This window comes from Typha latifolia, chromosome 10 (genome assembly GCF_019914945.1).
Source record: "Typha latifolia isolate L0001 chromosome 10, TyphaL0001v2, whole genome shotgun sequence".
In the NCBI taxonomy this organism is placed as follows: Eukaryota; Viridiplantae; Streptophyta; class Magnoliopsida; order Poales; family Typhaceae; genus Typha; species Typha latifolia.
Genome location: NC_133095.1, coordinates 2,750,667 through 2,767,787, shown reverse-complemented (window position 1 = coordinate 2,767,787; position 17,121 = coordinate 2,750,667). Strand labels below are relative to the sequence as shown.

General features: G+C 38.4%; 4 protein-coding genes across 13 annotated transcripts; 2 read left to right on the top strand and 2 right to left on the bottom strand.

The window, feature by feature from the left end:
- The first annotated feature begins 288 nt into the window (after window positions 1–288).
- On the top strand, window positions 289–4,526 carry LOC140796387 (uncharacterized). 2 transcript variants are annotated; one of them, XM_073149399.1, is made up of 3 exons: window positions 289–600; window positions 1,143–1,501; window positions 1,581–4,526. In XM_073149399.1, exons 1-3 carry the CDS (start codon window positions 375–377, stop codon window positions 4,278–4,280), a joined length of 3,285 nt encoding a protein of 1,094 aa, XP_073005500.1. In that variant the 5' UTR covers window positions 289–374; the 3' UTR covers window positions 4,281–4,526. The 2 variants fall into 2 exon arrangements, with proteins under 2 accessions (XP_073005500.1, XP_073005501.1); XM_073149400.1 differs by having other exon boundaries at window positions 454–600; window positions 1,153–1,501.
- Window positions 4,527–4,981: 455 nt separating this feature from the next.
- On the bottom strand, window positions 4,982–8,464 carry LOC140796388 (guanylate kinase 1-like). 8 transcript variants are annotated; one of them, XM_073149404.1, is made up of 12 exons: window positions 8,180–8,401; window positions 7,998–8,092; window positions 7,669–7,708; window positions 7,402–7,515; window positions 7,232–7,308; window positions 7,016–7,145; window positions 6,137–6,499; window positions 5,894–6,015; window positions 5,728–5,804; window positions 5,587–5,632; window positions 5,406–5,511; window positions 4,982–5,317 (listed from the first exon to the last, which is right to left on the bottom strand). In XM_073149404.1, the coding sequence occupies exons 3-10, from the start codon at window positions 7,669–7,671 to the stop codon at window positions 5,613–5,615; spliced, it is 906 nt and encodes a 301-aa protein (XP_073005505.1). In that variant the 5' UTR covers window positions 7,672–7,708; window positions 7,998–8,092; window positions 8,180–8,401; the 3' UTR covers window positions 4,982–5,317; window positions 5,406–5,511; window positions 5,587–5,612. The 8 variants fall into 8 exon arrangements, with proteins under 8 accessions (XP_073005505.1, XP_073005502.1, XP_073005507.1 ...); XM_073149401.1 differs by lacking the exon at window positions 7,998–8,092 and having other exon boundaries at window positions 8,180–8,464; XM_073149406.1 differs by lacking the exon at window positions 7,998–8,092 and having other exon boundaries at window positions 7,402–7,509; window positions 8,180–8,318.
- Window positions 8,465–10,694: 2,230 nt separating this feature from the next.
- On the bottom strand, window positions 10,695–12,148 carry LOC140795978 (remorin 4.1-like). Its single transcript, XM_073148810.1, has 2 exons — window positions 11,317–12,148; window positions 10,695–11,121 (listed from the first exon to the last, which is right to left on the bottom strand). The coding sequence occupies exons 1-2, from the start codon at window positions 11,887–11,889 to the stop codon at window positions 10,930–10,932; spliced, it is 765 nt and encodes a 254-aa protein (XP_073004911.1). The 5' UTR covers window positions 11,890–12,148; the 3' UTR covers window positions 10,695–10,929.
- A 1,664-nt stretch (window positions 12,149–13,812) lies between these two features.
- LOC140797061 (uncharacterized) lies at window positions 13,813–16,874 on the top strand. 2 transcript variants are annotated; one of them, XM_073150345.1, is made up of 3 exons: window positions 13,813–14,220; window positions 15,844–15,905; window positions 15,972–16,874. In XM_073150345.1, exons 1-3 carry the CDS (start codon window positions 14,207–14,209, stop codon window positions 16,598–16,600), a joined length of 705 nt encoding a protein of 234 aa, XP_073006446.1. In that variant the 5' UTR covers window positions 13,813–14,206; the 3' UTR covers window positions 16,601–16,874. The 2 variants fall into 2 exon arrangements, with proteins under 2 accessions (XP_073006446.1, XP_073006445.1); XM_073150344.1 differs by having other exon boundaries at window positions 15,844–16,874.
- Window positions 16,875–17,121: the final 247 nt, after the last annotated feature.

Genomic DNA, 17,121 nt, shown 5'->3' with positions numbered 1-17,121 from the left:
TTATGCAGCTGCGGTGCATGATTCTCTCCGGGACAAAATAGACCATTCTCTATAAGGATGGTTGTTAGGTTTAAATTGAGATCTGATTAAGCTGTTTAGTTATTATTCGGTCATAATTTTGAGCCATATTACTGGAAGAGCCACTGAATAAAAAAAATCAACAAGATAATACCAAATCGAGTTTGGAGTGTCTTTGCAGCAAGACCCCTGAGAAGTTTATATTTACGTTTAACCCACTAAATTCCCCAAAATAACCCCCTTCTCTATCGCTTCTTCGGTTCTTCCCTCGAATCATTGAGGAGGAATGTTATAGGTCAGAGAGAGACCAAAGATTACTCAAACGATAACAATAATAATTTTTAAAAAAAAATCTCATGCCAAGGAAGCCGATGGCTTCGGAAGCAATGGAAGCAGCCAATGGAGCCGCCAAAGGAGGCGACGTGATCTGGAGCTCGTACTCGAATTGGGTCCCCGTCTATGGATCCCTCGAGGAATCCATCTCCCTCGAGACCTCCGACTTGAACGCTTCTCCTCCAGCCTCGTGCGGTCTCCTCCTCCGGAGGCCGCCCGGTGACGACTCCTCGCCATGCGAGATCACAGGTGAGTTCTTCATCGCGTCGCTTTTGATCTCTTTTGCCTTCTCGATCATGGATTGAGTGTCATTGTAGGGGAATTGGATGGGTTGAGCTTTGATTGGGTTGAGCGTTTTCATGGGGGTTATTTTGGCATGGAATCAATAACTATTTTCGTAACTCGACTTAGATTGATTTGAACTTGGTCATGAATTTTCTAAGGTTTTGACATTGGTGACACGAGAGTGGTCGACATTTATCTTCTAGCATCTGATGTGCCTGCATATAGTGGCATTTTGATTGAAGTATGGAATACAAATACATGTCCATATTTGATAGGTGCAGTCGTTCAAACATGGCAAGATTTACGGTTGTAATTAGTTTATAAAAATTATATATTTTTATTAGAGAGGGAAAGATATTGGTTTTTGCTATCTAAGTAGCTTTTCTAGGGACTAACATTCTGAATAGGATCAATGCTGTGTTACTTGAATCATCTCTATCTTGAATTCTTGATAGTCTTATCTTTTGCTTTTGTTGGGTAATAATCTCGTGCTAGCTGTTTCTTAGTCTGTTTCAGGGTAAAGCATGAGATTCACAGGGTGTATGTACGGAGCGCTGCCCGGGTTTATGAAATATACTATGCCACTGATCAGGAAAATACGAGTAAAAACTACTTATGCACTGTGAGTTGTGGTCTGGCAATCAAAGAAGAAGTATTACCAAGTTCTGGCAAAGTGTCTACTGCCAAAGGAGAAAATTGCAGTTGTGGAACTGTGGAGAAACATGAGCATACGGATCGAAGTGATAGTAGTCATAGTGGTGAAGAAGGATGGGTTGATTTGAAGACCCCTGATTCTCCTTCAAGTTATAACTCGGTTAATTCTTTGTCAAGGAAAGCAGATGGAACTTTTAGTTCAAACTTTCAGGTAAATTTTGTCTTCCAGTTGTTTCCTTAGGGATTTTATACATATATATGTATTGATGTATACTATATCTTCCTTGCAGATGCATTACGAAGCAACAACTGAGACTGCAGGTGTTGGTCCTTGTGTATCACTTACAGTCCGATTTCTCGCATTTGGAAGGAAGACATCTGTTCATATAGAGGGGATTTGCATTTATGCTGATCCTGTCGATTCAACTAATCAAAATCCTTCTGTAACTAGAACAGGGAGCGCTGGAGAAAGTTCCTTATTGGCCATGCTTGCTCCTAATCTTCTGCGGTCATCCAAGTTCAGGACCAGCAGAATACATGATAATTACTTTTCTGAATTAAGAGTGCAAAATTCTCAATATTGTCTGACCACCGCAAATTCAAGCAGCTCCTCTGCAGCTAGGCTAAGAACAGAACATACACACTCTGGTACCAATCTGGGGCCACTGCAGGAGGAAGGAAGTATGAAGCAAGATAATTTCCATTTGGAATCTAACCAGAAGGTAACAGATCAAGAAGCAAATTCTAGTACATCAGATCATTGTGTGGACCAGATGCAAGAAGCAACGCAGGTAAATCCTAATAATATGCAGTTGGGTTCCCACCAGAAACTAGAAGATCTAGGTAAGACATTGAATTCTGTTATCCAGGAAAAGAATATAGCAGAGAATCGTTTAGAGAAGGTGCTTAATGATCTGGTCAACAAAGTGGACAGAATTGAGGCATTTTGTTCAAGATTCGAGGAAAACATGATGAAGCCCCTCAATGGCATTGAGACTAGGCTTCAACAGCTGGAGCAGCAATTTGATTCCTTTACAGAGGAAATCCACTCTTCAAAAAGAAACCCTTGCTTGCAGATCTCAGCTCCAGAATTCCCATTTTTCAAATCCTGCTTACAGAATAATGGTTGCAGTTCATGCACAGAGAGGAAGAATGATGCTTTGCACAGCCCATCAATATCTTGTGACAAGATATTCCCGAATCTGGTTGATAAGGCACCTAATATTGCTGATGAAGATTCTTATGGTTCACCATTGAAAGTTGATGATGTACCAGATATTGTGCCTGAATCTCAGAGAATTGATGCTCTGGCTATTAAGGCACCTGTTTTGCCTGATGAAAACAACTGTCCGACAGCTTCTCTAGAAGAGCACAACAGATGCCCTGGGCTGGTGTTGGAAGTACCTCAAAACTGTAATGAAGATACGTATGCCAACTGTGTTCTTAATTTGGATTCTAGAGCCGCAGACAACTCCAGATATATAAGCCCTTCATCCATAGATGATGCATTAGCTTCAGCTCTGGAAGCATTCTGTACCTCAAATATGTCTGACAAAGCTAAACCCAACGTGGAAATATCTAATAAGATTTTTTATGATAATGACTATGGCTTGGATTCCACTTTTCTTCCAGAAGGAGCTGATAATCTAGCTGGTAGATCTTACTTTGATCAGTATATTTATAGTATATCTGGTGAAATGGAAAAGGAAGCTACTTTTGGCACCGCAATGTCGTATGCTGGTGCAGATCCTGATCCTTCTCCTGATGAACCTGACTTAGTGAACAAGGGTGGTGACAAATCAGATGTTAGTGAGGACGGTGCTGCATTTGATTTGTCACCTTCGGCAGATTATCTGAACTCCATGCTATCTCCTACTCGAATATGCTCGGGTTTCATAGTTTCTGTGCCTGAATTTCCGAAAGCAGATGATTTCATTGACTATTCTAATGATTCTGATTCCGATGTGCCATTTTGCCTTAAAGACCAAGAATTCGTGCCTACTAATACTGGACTAGTTTCAGCATTGGCAGCATTTCTTACCACAAGAAAGGTTAACTCTTCCAACCACAGTTTGACTATGCGTGAACCCTTCGGTGGTGCAAAGATTGAGCCCTCAGCTCATGGACTTTCTTATGAAGAAGTCAGTAAATTTGATACTGAAATCCATGGAAACACTAGAATAGGCAAAGTTGACTGGAGTCACAATTTAAAATTCTCACTTCCTAATGGAAGGTCTGAATATGAAGAGCACGAAAAAAGATCCACTGAGGCAACTGCTGCAAGTTCAGCTAACTGTCCAGATAATGAGCATAGCTTCAATCAAATAGAAGCAATTACTGCCAAGCAACAACTTTTAATCCGATACTTACTTAACTCTGCGGATATTGGATCACCCAAAGGTATAAAGAACATGAGCGGTGATTCTCTTGATGACAGTGATATCAAGGAAGCTGCAAATGATAGCTCTAGATTAACTCTTGGTAGAGGATGGATGGAAGAAAGCAACACAAGCTCCAGCTTATTGGAAAATTCCACCAAAAGTGAAGTTCAGATATACTGGTCGAGCAAGAGCAGTAAAGATTCCTTGATGGGAGCTTCCATCCATGCCGATGATATCAATGGGAAAGCACAACTATCAGTAGAAACAACTATGCATCAAGATGATTCCACTACAGGCATTGGCCTACTTTCTACTGACTGTGGAGAAGAGAGATCGCCGGAAGAGCTCCAACATGCTTTTAATTCGATCTTTATATATGGAAATTCTATTGTGGATGTCAATGATGCTCAAGAGCAAAAAGGGTGTGACTTTCCACTTGAATTGTTTCTGGGGAAAACATCAGATGCCCATGTGCTGGATCCTATTGTCTCAACAGGGCCATCTAATTTGTCTTCCTCCCTGAGGACTAGTAGTTCAAATGTGCATGAGAATATAATAGATGTGGATGTGCTTCCAGCCACAAGTAAGGCCTATGGCTTGTTGGTTTGATGATGTACTACAAGATTCTGAATGCAACAAAGTGTGATTCTCTAGTTTCATATATAATTAGAACAAACCACTGTACATAAGATCGCATCCAGTGCAAGGAAACTATCCTGCAGCCAGAGTTGGCAATAATGATATAGTTGTTATTTGTGCTTCTGTTGTACTTTCTTGTTTCTGTCAAGTTGTATATGTGGTGTTTGTAATAAAACAAACTCAAGGAATATGGAGTTCATGACTAGCGGTTTTCAACATTCAATTGCATGGATAAAGCTGGAAACTACCTTCTCCTGGTTAATTTTTTTTAATAGTTGATAATATATATGCCTTGTCAGGTTGGCTCTTGATGTCAGATTTTACCTACTTGGTGCTTAGATGAAGGCATATATTTAAGGGTGTTCCAATGGTACCCCACAAAGCATGGGTTTTTAAAGTCATGTTCTACTTGAACGGGTTATTTGAACTCTTTGTAGCCTATTTATTAGAAGGATTGTCATAGTCACAAAATCTATATATCAAGAAATGCTTACCACTGATCTAGCATTAGCCTATAAGCTCATAATCGGAAAAAAAAATGAGAAAAATGCTAAATTTGTGATTTCCATTGCGCGCAATAATATATTAATGATTATGATGTCTGTTGTGATTTTTCCCATTTGCTTTAGTACATAATGTTGGATAAAAATTTGGGTATTGGATCCAAGGGATATAGAAGCTCTAGTTTGCCTTCAAAACTGGTAATTAAACACTGAAGCCAGAGAACAGAATATGCAGAAATTTCAAATTTAAATTTTACCCCCAACAATGACCTCATAATTGAGGTTCTTCCAAAGCCACAAAACTGTAGCTCGTTAACTAACTAGATTACTAAATGACAAATAATTGTACAATATAAATGAATCCAATGATAAGAATGGCCAAATGCTGGGAAACATGAAGCTTGTGTTTATGACATCCAGCCAGTTTATGAGTTAGTCCATACACCGAGCCCCCTTGTCCGGCCAGGAGCACCTCCTTTAAGCGAAGATATATCAAACACTAGTCTGTATAACAAAAAGAATAATAAAAAGGATTTATTAGAAGATTAGACAGTAAACAATATACTTAGAAGTTACTACAATGAGTACTTACAAATTAGGGCATGCTTGTCCAGATGCAGCAGTTCCACAGTGCACCAAAATCTTCTGATCAGCTTTTGATACAGAGTGATCTGCTGGAATTGTGAAACCTTTCGAAGCTGCATTAATAAAATGAATAAGAATCTAAATTTTAGTTAGCAGTGAAGAGCAATTTGGTCAACGATCCTACTTACAAGATTGACTGCAAGCATCGGCTACATCATCTAAAGCAAGTAGTTTCTACAAAACCAAGAATTTTGATGAGAAAACGATAAGTCAAGTGTTGGTTAAATATTATCATGAAAAATGATGCAGCAAGATATGATCAAACAGACCGGGTGATCTTCCTTGGTCAATCTCTTCTTTTGCATTTCTCAGCCTCTTTTGAATCTGCTCCTCGGTTTCAGTTCCCCTGCTTAGATTAAGAATTGTAAAATCAAGTACATTGATTTGTACTCATAGTAGTGAAGTAAGTCCAGCGAATATAAACCGAAGAAGTACCGAATGCGAAGGCGCTTCTCAAGCTCCTCAAATGATGGTGGGCAAATGAAGATAAATAATGCTTCAAGGGAACTACACCTCACAGATCTAGCACCTTGAACATCAATATCAAGAATGCATCTCTACAAGTATAAACCAATAAAAAGAAAGAAATAATCATCGTATATGGAAGGAAATGGGTAATTACATCGAAGAATTAATTTTCTGTTAGAATTTACTGGAGCAGCATAGTAGCTGTTTTACCTTCCCAGCATCTGTAACTGCTTCAACTGCTTCAAAGCTTGTCCCATAAAGATTTCCATGAACTAATGCTGACTCGAGGAACTTCCCTTCCCTTATGTCTTTCTCCATCATCTCTCGTTCTGCAAAGTGATAGTGTATTCCATCTATTTCTTTCTCTCTTGGGGATCTTGTTGTGTGACTTACAGAGAACCCAAAGGTGTTTGGGAAATCCTTCACAAGTCTGGATATTAATGTGCCTTTACCTACTCCAGATGGACCACTAATAACAACAGGCTTTGTTTCGTTGCCAATGACTCCCTTGCTCCAAGCAACCACTTCCCCACCAAGCAACTTCTTCCGTTCTCTAACAGACTGGGTGTCCACCTATGACACATGCAAATTAATCTTTTTCAAGAAAAAGAAAGTTAAAATATACAACATTATGTACGAGTCTATTGGTGTTAATCAACATATATGAAATACTAATCTCCAGTAAATTGTGCACTCACATTCAACTCGAAAATGTAAATAAATACTCAGATATAGATAATCAGGACTTCATGCTACTTGAAGGTTCTACATGTTATGGTACACATAAAAGAGGCCTGTAATTTTGAATCTCATATTATCATTTTCAGTCTATCCGGATTATAGAAAAGTGAGTTTGATTCTATTCTTATATTGCCCTTTATCGAGTAAGTTGTTCGAAGCACCAATTAGGGATGTTTTCAAACAAGAACAAGGATGAGCCAACCGAATGATCCTATACTCGGTTGAATTTTACTAGTGTTCAAATGCTCTTCTTAGATTGGAGCATCTCAATATCTAAGCAGTACAACTGCACAACTAAGACTCTAATTGTCAAATAAGCTTTTATCTCAGCAGTGCCAGGAGCCGAACCTCAAGAAACCAGGCACAATCATCTGCAGAAGAGTCCCCTTTGATAATCAAGATCCGGTCGTTGCTCAGAAAAACAGCTGAATGAACCCCTGATGCAATGGGCTTTGTACCCAATACAGTTGGAACGAACCTGTTGATATTACCCAAAGTTAGAAATCCTTTCAAATCCAAAAACCAGAAGACAAGAGGCGGCAGCGCACAAATTCTCCAGCTTACCATTTGCCTGCTGTTTTGTCAAATATTTTGACATCAATTGGAAAGTTAGCTCCATCACTGGATCCTTCAACTACATACTAAACAATATACATACAATGAACCGTCATGTAAACTAGAATCTCTTAAAAGAAATAAGGAACCAAGTCATATGCATTAACCTATCCACTTACTATCCTATCACAAATGATTGTAGCAGTCTGGTAGCCTTTGGCTTTTAACTCACACCCAACAGGCAAAAATTCATCTAGAGGATATGAAGAATTCTCTCCTTCTGTTTCCTGCCCCTAATTATAGGTTCAAAAAAATATCAGCAATGTGGACCACAATTCCACTCCCAAACAAAGTAGAGTATGTCTATAGATAGGCCAAAATTTGTGGGTTCAAAATGTAGACTTGCTTTCCTTTTCTATCAGAAAAGAAGAAAACGATCATCTTACCATATCTAAAGTCCGGCGCTCCAATTCAACCTCTTATAACCTGAAAACATTCATAAAGAAAACGAAGAAGAAGCAAAAGGCAAGAGACAAACCAATCAGATGTCCAGTTATATTTCATACAAGATAAAGGTGGGAAACAATTTAGAAGTCATTGAAACAGATGGAAGAAAAGATCATCTTCGACCAAGAAAAGAAGTGGCTTAAGGAAGAAAAAAAATATAACAGATGGATCAATCTCAGGGTTATTTGAAATCTCAACCTAATATCAGAAGCTCATCATCACAATCACTAGAGATCCCATGCTATTGAAATGCTATCATAGACAGAACCTGAAAATGAGACTCCAAATGACAAATAGTGCACACAGAGAAGGAGAAAGAAGCATTGCAGAAAAGATCGTATTTTGATCAATGCCAACCGAAACCTATACGGAATCATGCAAAAACAAAAATAATATCAAAAACCCACCTACAAATTAGCAAACAGCATTGGAAAAGAAGAAGATATCTACCCCAATGTCACCAGAGAACTTGTGATCGTCAATATTCTTCCGGAGATTGCTATCAAAGAACAATGCCCGCTGGAATCGAATAAAGAACGCAAGGAAGTGTCGCTGGATTCTCGGAATCGACTAAAGATGGCATTTTTCTTCCTCCTTTTGCAGTCCTGCGATTTTGAGCAGCGAGAGAGGGTTTTGTGGTGGAATTTCGCGGTTGTGATGGAATTCGGCGGTACTGGATTCGTGAAGAGACCTCGTCTCGTCGACGGACGGGAATATTCCCTCCACGTTTCCCCCGGCATAGGGGCAGAAACCTTAGTTTGACATGGCCACGTGTCGACAATGGGTGGATTGGTAAGTCGTAACAAATAATATATTAAAATTTATTGGCTTAATTATACTTTGCTCCTAATACTAATATATTAATATTGCTTGCTCTCCTAAACTATAGAAGACCTACAAATAGCCTCCTAAAATTTTAAAACCCTACAATTAAAATTTTGGACTATTTTGCCTTTGTCTACTTTCTCAAATTTCTCCGTGCTGACAACAAAACCAAAAAAAAAAAGGCTTGCACGAAACGTATTTCTTAACAAATCCCTTAATTTCTCTCTCCAATTTATATTAAATCTCCTTTCCTTCTCTCCCTAGCCCCCTTAGAGAATATTTTAATTACGATCCACAACAGTGGCGACAACACAAATCTCAAAGTGTGGGCGAGACAAGTCAAAGATGCGGTCTTGATTTCATCGTTGAATTGCATATTAGTGATCATGATGAAGAAATTGTGGGGTCAAAGGGGATAGTTGTGGTGGGTTGAGTCATTACCAATAAGGAGTATTCGTCTCTGAAGTTACGGTTGACAGTAAAATGCTCGATTGTACTGCAAGGTTTCGATGGCCTCTAAGGTTGGGAGTTTTGATTGGATTTGAGCATAACGCGAAGCTTGTGGATGCAAAAATTTAATATAAATTTGTGTTAACACAACAACTACTCTAAAACTTGAGTTTTTAGAAAAAAAAAATAAGATTTTATATTTAACATGTTCTAATACTCTCTCTTTCTACTAGATTAAGATATTTAAGGCTCGAAAAATAATTTATTTTAAATAAATGGAGTTTTATACTTAAACGATAAGTAGAACTAAAAAAATTCAAACTTATAACCTCTGCTTTGGTACCGTGTTAAATTACTAAATGCTGTTAGAGAAAATATTTTTTATATTTTCTTATTTCTGTGGTAATATATTTTGATAGGCCTAAAAGAGATTTAATTTAAATAGACAGGGATTTATATTTTAAATAACAGATTAGGCCTGACAAAATTAAGAGGGAAGAACTGGGAGTTTTGAGAAGAAGACGCAGGAGCTCAAATGTCTGAAGAAGCCACGTGGCTTTGAAGATGGAGACGAGGGCAAAATAATCCAAAATTTTAAAAGCAAAGTATATTAAATTAAGCCAACATTATAACAAAGAGATTACAACCTTTTTCATTTCACACGCTATATTATGTCTTTATTTCAGCTTATACTTGCATTTTCACTATTTTCAATTCAACCCTTACCTTTTTATTAAATTGTAAACACACCCTTTTGGGATGATTTTCGGAAATCTCATGGCATATATAACACGATTGATCTGAAAATTTGTTAGAAGACTATTCCATGATAAACATAACGTAAGGTGTGAATTGAAATTTTCCTTTCTTTCATATATGAAAAAGACTAACTTGTATTGCTTGTTTTCCGTTCAAAATATTGGGCTTCATGGAATCTACATTTTACTTAGTCGCTAATAAAGCACCCTATAAATGAAATTAATTACATAATATGGTAAAATTTATCACTAAAAAATTCAAGGTTGAGGACCCTTTGATGATCCAATAGCAAGTGCAAACTTATGCTATATCCTTCTCGGTGCAGTAAGGAATAAGATTTAGCTTCACTCTTTATAAATGATCTTCAACTGAAGGACTTCAGTTTAAGTATTTAGTGCTACCTCCTAGTGTCACTGTAATGTACTCGCTAAACCAACTGGATCAATCAATGCTTGTGCCGTGAAGCACTGGTCAGTGTGCAATTAGATCTTGGAATAGACTTTTTCTTTCCCTTTATTTCTCTCTCTCTCTCTCTCTCTCTCTCTCTATAAATATATATAAGCAACACTTGTCAAATGGAGTCAATTATCTCGAGTTAATTGTTAAAAGGGTCGTCGACCATTTATGATTGATGCTGAAGTTATGACACATTTATTGACCACTTTTATTAATTAACGGTGTGAAATTCGATTTAAGTTTGAGACTATTTTTGGATTAACAGATTGTCCAAGATAATTAATGTTGAGTCGTTAACCTGGAGTGAGGGGCAAGAGTGACTTGGCCTCACATGCCATGTCTGATATCCCCAATAACTACAAAAGAACATTACTCCCCTGCTCTCTTCAATCACCTCTCTGTTCCTCTGTGCCCCCTTTCTCTAGCATTATTGCCACTCTCTTCCGGCCTCACATAACACCAGAATCCAATGCAATTCCTCTCATCAAGCATGTTCACAAGTACATTAATTTTCACAAACATTACATACCAACCACTACAACAAGCTCTCTCTCTCTCTCTCTCTCTCTCTCTCTCTCTCTCTCTCTCTCTCTCTCTATATATATATATATTCCATTCTCCTTCTTGATTACTACTGAGTAATAATTAATCCACAAGAGGACACTCCTTAACTAAAAGTCTCAAGGGGTTCCTGTTATAATAGCATGTAGCTAAAAGAAGGAACGCTTCGAGGGAGCTCTGCCTACAGCTCGCATGAAGCTCGCCATCTCCAAAATCCTCGCCACCTTCGTCCCTCTCTTCGCCTCGGCCGACGCCCGTTTCTCCTCCGCCTTCTGGCGCGCCCTCGCCTGGTCATTCTGCGCCTTCTCCACCGCCTTGGCTCGCTGCTCGTCCAACTTCCTCTGTAGATAGATGACAAACGCTTGATTTCATCATAACAATGAATCTAATATCAAATAATTTAAAGAAACAAAACGTTTTTTAAGTAAGTATTCATATGGGTTGAGACTTTTGTCGATCGCAACTCCTACTACGACTGGTAAGGCTTAGGATGGATTGGGTCCGTCGGAAAGAAGGGTAAAGAAAAGTGAACACACCTCGATTTTCTTAAGCCAGGCGGTGGCCTTCTCGACCTTCTCGCTCTCCCATCCGTTGATGACGACGTCGTCGCGCTTGAACCGGTTGTTGATCTTGGCGATCTCGGCGGTCTGCCACGCCGATATCTTCGACTCCACCTCCTCCTTCTTCACCCGGTGCACCGACACCTCCTCGTCCACCGGAAGCTCCGCGAGCGGCGGACGGCTGGGAGAAGGGATGGGGTTGTTATCCGGGACTATCGCTAGTGGATTTGTTTCCTGCAATTCTTCCTCGCCGATCCTCGAAAGGACGTCCCCGTTCAGGCTCCCGTTTCCGTCGTTCTGCATGTTCGATCCTGCGACTACCATGGCGTTGAACTCTCTACTCATCGTCGAGAAATGCTCGCCGAGTGTCACGTCGCTCCCGACAGAGAGCGTCGATGAGCGGTGGCTGCCGGCCTCCCACGACTCCCTTCTCCGGCCTCGGATCGACGAAGACGGCTGCGGCGGAGTTAGCGCGTGGATGTCTCGGAAGTCGGCGTCATCCGCGAGGTCGTCATCTCCAGTGTTCGCCGGCCGTTGATCATTCAACATGTCAAGCTAGAGTAGCAGCTAACAAGAGCATCAAGTTTGTTGTGCATCAAAATAACCATTGGAATATCTACCGAGGAAAGAGGCGTGGCACCGAATACTTTCTTAAATAACTATGCAAGCATATGGGGAGTGAGCACTTGGAATAGGATATCTTTTTATAATAATTAATTGATGGATGTCAATCTTTCATGTGGACCCCTTTCATGTAAATTTCTGATAGCGGACTAGCTGGAGGCTGTGCATGGCCCAATATTCCAGTGATCCAACCAATGAGAGTAGAAAATTTATGGAAATTTAGTTAAGAAAAGGACAAGAGTGTGAGGATATTAGAATTTTGGGTTAAGTGCTTATGTTGATATAACTTATTATCACCGTGCCTCCCTCTATTTTTTATCCCGACTCTTTTCTTTTACATAATTACCAGCTTTTAAACTTTCAAAATGCCACTGCATTCTTCTAAATATCATAATTATTAAAAAAATTATGTTCTTTTAAAAATATCATTAGAATTAGTTTTTTTAACTGAATATTTATAAAAAGATATTATTAAAGCTAACAAACACACACATATATAACTAAAATATTTTCTCCTTTTAACTTTAGAATGTAGAGACAAAGAATAATTTATGGAAGGTTAAAATATATATTTTTTGAATATTTTAATTATTATTATTTAGATTTAACTAATGAAATATCAATTCTGAAATAATTTCTACCGTAATTATGATATTTTAAAAGTTTTCAATAATAAAATATAATTATTGGGAGAAAATGTATTTAATTCTATAAATTTCGATTCTTGACCGTATCGGTCTTAATTAGAGGTAATTAATATTCACCTCACCCAATCTACTCCTTTCATTGTTCATTGTACTACTAGTCTTGAGTCTACTACTAGTCGTAAGTCGTTACCGCGCCGAGACGAAAAGATGCAACACTAAACTATAAAAAGTTCCAACATTTGAGGGACCAAACTGCAAATCTCCGACCCCCACCATGACATGGAGCGCCACTACACGCAGCGATCACGTGTTTGTCGGCAAAAATCCACTCACCCACGGCCCGACACGTGGAGTTTTGACTGGTCCCCATACATGCGTGGTGGGGCATGACGCCATGCCTGTCGAAAGAGGGCACTCCAAGATGCCTACGGCTCTCTCTATATATTTTTTAAGTTTCTTTTTTTACTCCTTAATTAATTATTTAAGACCCAAATTATCCCACGTATAATAAAGCCTTCTTCACGTAATAACAAGCGATTAAAGCCGAGTCCTTTTCCACTCACTCCATGGGATAAGGATGCCCTGCTTGGGGGTTTAGTGGAGATCCAATGGCGATGGAACACGGGTTATTTGGTTAACAGGGAGCTTTCCTCTTGATGTGATGACTAATCTCGCTGTTCATGGAGAGGAGTTGAGAGTGCTGACACGTGTGCGGAAGTAATATTAGTGGGTGTGTGATGACGTGTACGCGGGATCCTCGTGCGTTGCTTTCATGGTGGGGGCTCAACCGGACTGTACCTGGATTGACTGCTCTTTGGGTTGTGGGAATTAGACATGATCGATAATCCACTTGTACCTTTCGTGATCACCAACAAAGTTATGGCTTTAAAGGGGAAATTATATTTTTGCCCCTTATAGCTATAGGTCTAAAATTACTTAAATCATAATTTTATTTGTGTCACTATAAAATGCAACCGTTCTATTTTCTTTGTCATCATATTTAATTAAATCACATGTAGAATTTAGAGATATTATTAAATATAAAATTATTTATGATAATTATATTCATCTTATATCTAATTGATATTAAAATAACTTTAAAACCTAAAAACACAGGGTAAAATATAATTTCTTAGGTTTTGTCTTTAGATGAATCAAGAAGCTGTGTATAAAAAGTTGCATTCCTTGCAAGAGCTTTCGCAGCTCCCAAGTGTCAAATAAACGAAGGATTCACGTGGCATAACAATCTGTAGATTTTGTTTTATTTCTTTCACAGTCAAATTGTCGTTTAATATTTATATATATTTTCTGTAATTCTTTGGTGATCACACTCTAAGATCAATCGACAATCGGAAAGGGATTAGAATATTAATGGGGTATAATATTTGGATCTAAGCCCAATAAGATCTCTATCCTTTGCTTTGGCGGATCTGGTCTGAAACGTCTACAGTTCTATCGCACCCGTCATTTTAGCGGCTCGGGTCGGGTCGGGTCGGGTCGGATTCGTTCGGTATCCTCGTAAACCCTAGTTCTATTTCTCGTCCCTCCGGAAGCTCCCGGAGCGAGAGCGGAATTCGAGGATTTGGGGAAGAACAATGTTCCCGAAAAGGTAATAGAATAAAGCTCTTGCGAATTTTTGATGCATTCGTTGGTCTTTCTTTATCTCTTCTTCGTTTTAAATTATTCGATACAATTGCTCTTATGGCTTTCTTTTTACGATTTATTTCTCGATCTAATCTTGGTGTAGTTAGTTGGATGCATTCATTTCTTTTGGCATGCATTGAACAAGGATCAAGAGAAAAAGGAATATTGATTAGAAGCTAAAACGTTAGTTTCATCAAAGATCTTATCTTTATGATTTTTTCTAGTTGAAACATACTTTACGACATTTGTGTTTATTTTTACAGAGTACTTGCATCAAAGTTGTCTCATTTATTGCAGTTTTTTTAAATTATTCTCTAGTGTGGTCATTCATGGTGCTGGTTATATTGATTATTACAGTTACAAATTTTCCAGGTTACATTTCTCTTTCAGATTGTCCAAAGTAATAGCTTACTTTTTCTTAGTTGATTGACATCTTTGGGTGATTCCCACCTCATTGTGGTTTATTTCATGGATCAAAATTTGGAATTCATGCACAGTTTGTGTATTTGGTAATTAGTACCGATGGCATTGTAGCTTAAGTAGATATTTGTAGTCCACATTCCACAGTAATCTTCTTTAATCATCTATCTTTTATTCTTTTTAACATCCTAGACTTGATCTGCATGGTTTGATAAGCTATAGATAGCAAACAAATTGGGTAGTAAAAGTTCCTATCCATTTGATTTTTGGCACTCCTCTTACTATCTTTTGGTGGAGGGTCTTTATTCTTAATGCAATATGTTCAATAAGATCAGATCCTTTTTTTTCCTTGTTGAATACTGTGGAAATTGGAATACTTTCAATTTTTATCCAAGACCAAGAAGTTTACTGAAACGGATTACTTCTCATTGACCATATACCTTTGTCGGATATAGCTATGGATAAGAAAAGCCACATCTACTAATATTGATCGTCCTGACACCTTTAGAGCCCTTTATGCATTAAACCTGCAATGATATTTCTTGTTACATGGATTCCTTTTATGTTACTTGACTTCTTTCTGTTTTTCATGGAAGGAGTAGAAACCAACCCTTTTTGTCATGCCTTTTTTTCTCTTCATTATCTGTTGCCAAAGTGAAGGCACCACTTTGGTTCAGTATTTAAGTAACTACTGTGACTCTCTTGGTCTTCAGTATAATATCCTTGTGCTATTCACTATGAGCAATAGAATAGTGTGTTATTGGCCTTGTAGCTTTTCAATATCATTATAAAAAATTGAATATCATGTTTTAAACTCTTATGTTTGCTTGCAACATGCATTAAAATTATCTAAAAACAGGTGTATTTATCTCTATTGTCTCCTATAACAAGATAAATTTCATAACCACTTTTTGTATATTTATTCAAAAGGCAAGTGCCTTTTTGTCCTGTCAGTTATTGTGCCTACAGTTTAATTTGAACTCCCTGGCATACCATTTTAACACGAAATAGGCTACCACAATAAGATTGTAATCCTTTTTATTACTTCAACATTAATAAGCTTACTCCAAGTGCACTCTATATGTCTGTACAACTGGTCGAGCTATTTGAAAGTATTAATAATGTTACTTATGTGTTATTCATTCTTCTGTAACTCTCTGCTTGGCAGGAAATATTCGAATGGTGGCGATAACCGGGAAATGGGGTTCAAGAGGCAGCACATTGATTCAGGTTTGGCATTTTTTGGGGCTTCCCCAGTATTAAGTCTTATGTATAATGCCTCCTATGGATATGCAGGCCAACCTCCACCTTTCCCAGTTGTCCGGGTGCGTGGCCTCCCTTTTGACTGCACAGAAGCTGATGTTATTGACTTCTTCCGTGGTTTAGACATACTCGACATTCTTTTTGTTCATAAAAGTGGTCGGTTCACAGGAGAAGCTTTTTGTGTGCTGGCATATCCTCTACAAGTGGATTTCGCCCTTCAAAGAAATAAACAAAACATGGGTCGGAGATACATTGAGGTTTTCAGGAGTAAGAGACAAGAATATTATGGTGCTATTGCACATGAAGTTTCCGATATGAAAGTTGGTTCCCCAAGTAGAAGTGCTCCAAGGGCTAGATCAAATGATGATGGAAATGACACCGTCGAGCATACAGGAATTCTGCGGATGAGGGGACTACCATATTCAGCTGGGAAAGATGATGTCATTGATTTTTTCAAGGATTATGAGCTCTCAGAGAATCACATTCATATTGTTCTCAACTTGGACGGCAGGTCAACAGGAGAAGCTTATGTAGAGTTTGCTAGTGCAGAGGACTCAAAATCTGCCATGAGGAGGGACAGAATGACACTTGGGAGTCGTTATATAGAGTTGTTTCCTTCGAATCCAAAGGAGATGGATGAAGCAATTTCAAAAGGACGATGAACATTATGAATTCTTATGTTGCAGAGGAACCCACTTTATGCTTTGTAATGTAATGTTGAAACATTTTCACTCGATTAGTTTTACCAACATTAGCTTGGCCTAGCAATTGTACGATTGGCTAGCATTGCATTCTTACCATGGCTCTCTATTTTGTGATTGCCATTTGAGAAGCAAACCTGTATCTTATTTCTTGCCTCGTTTGCTCACACAGGTACTCTTTGTAGTATTATCCCAGCAAGTTAATTCGAAACAGAGCATTTGGTATTTCAAGCCATGATGGAACTTGCAGTTGAGTACTTTGGATTGAATTTCGAACATTCTTTGGACTTAGGGCCAAAGAAGTCTATCCTAACCACCCTAAATCTCTTATCATATGAGTAGCTACTGTCATAAATCTTCCATACATATGATGTTATATATATCATTGCTTGGATCGTATCATGTAGGTGTCCACACGAGACATTCCTTCAGCATAAGCTAGCATATAAATTTTTTTTTCAGAAAAAAAAGTGGTAATTTTC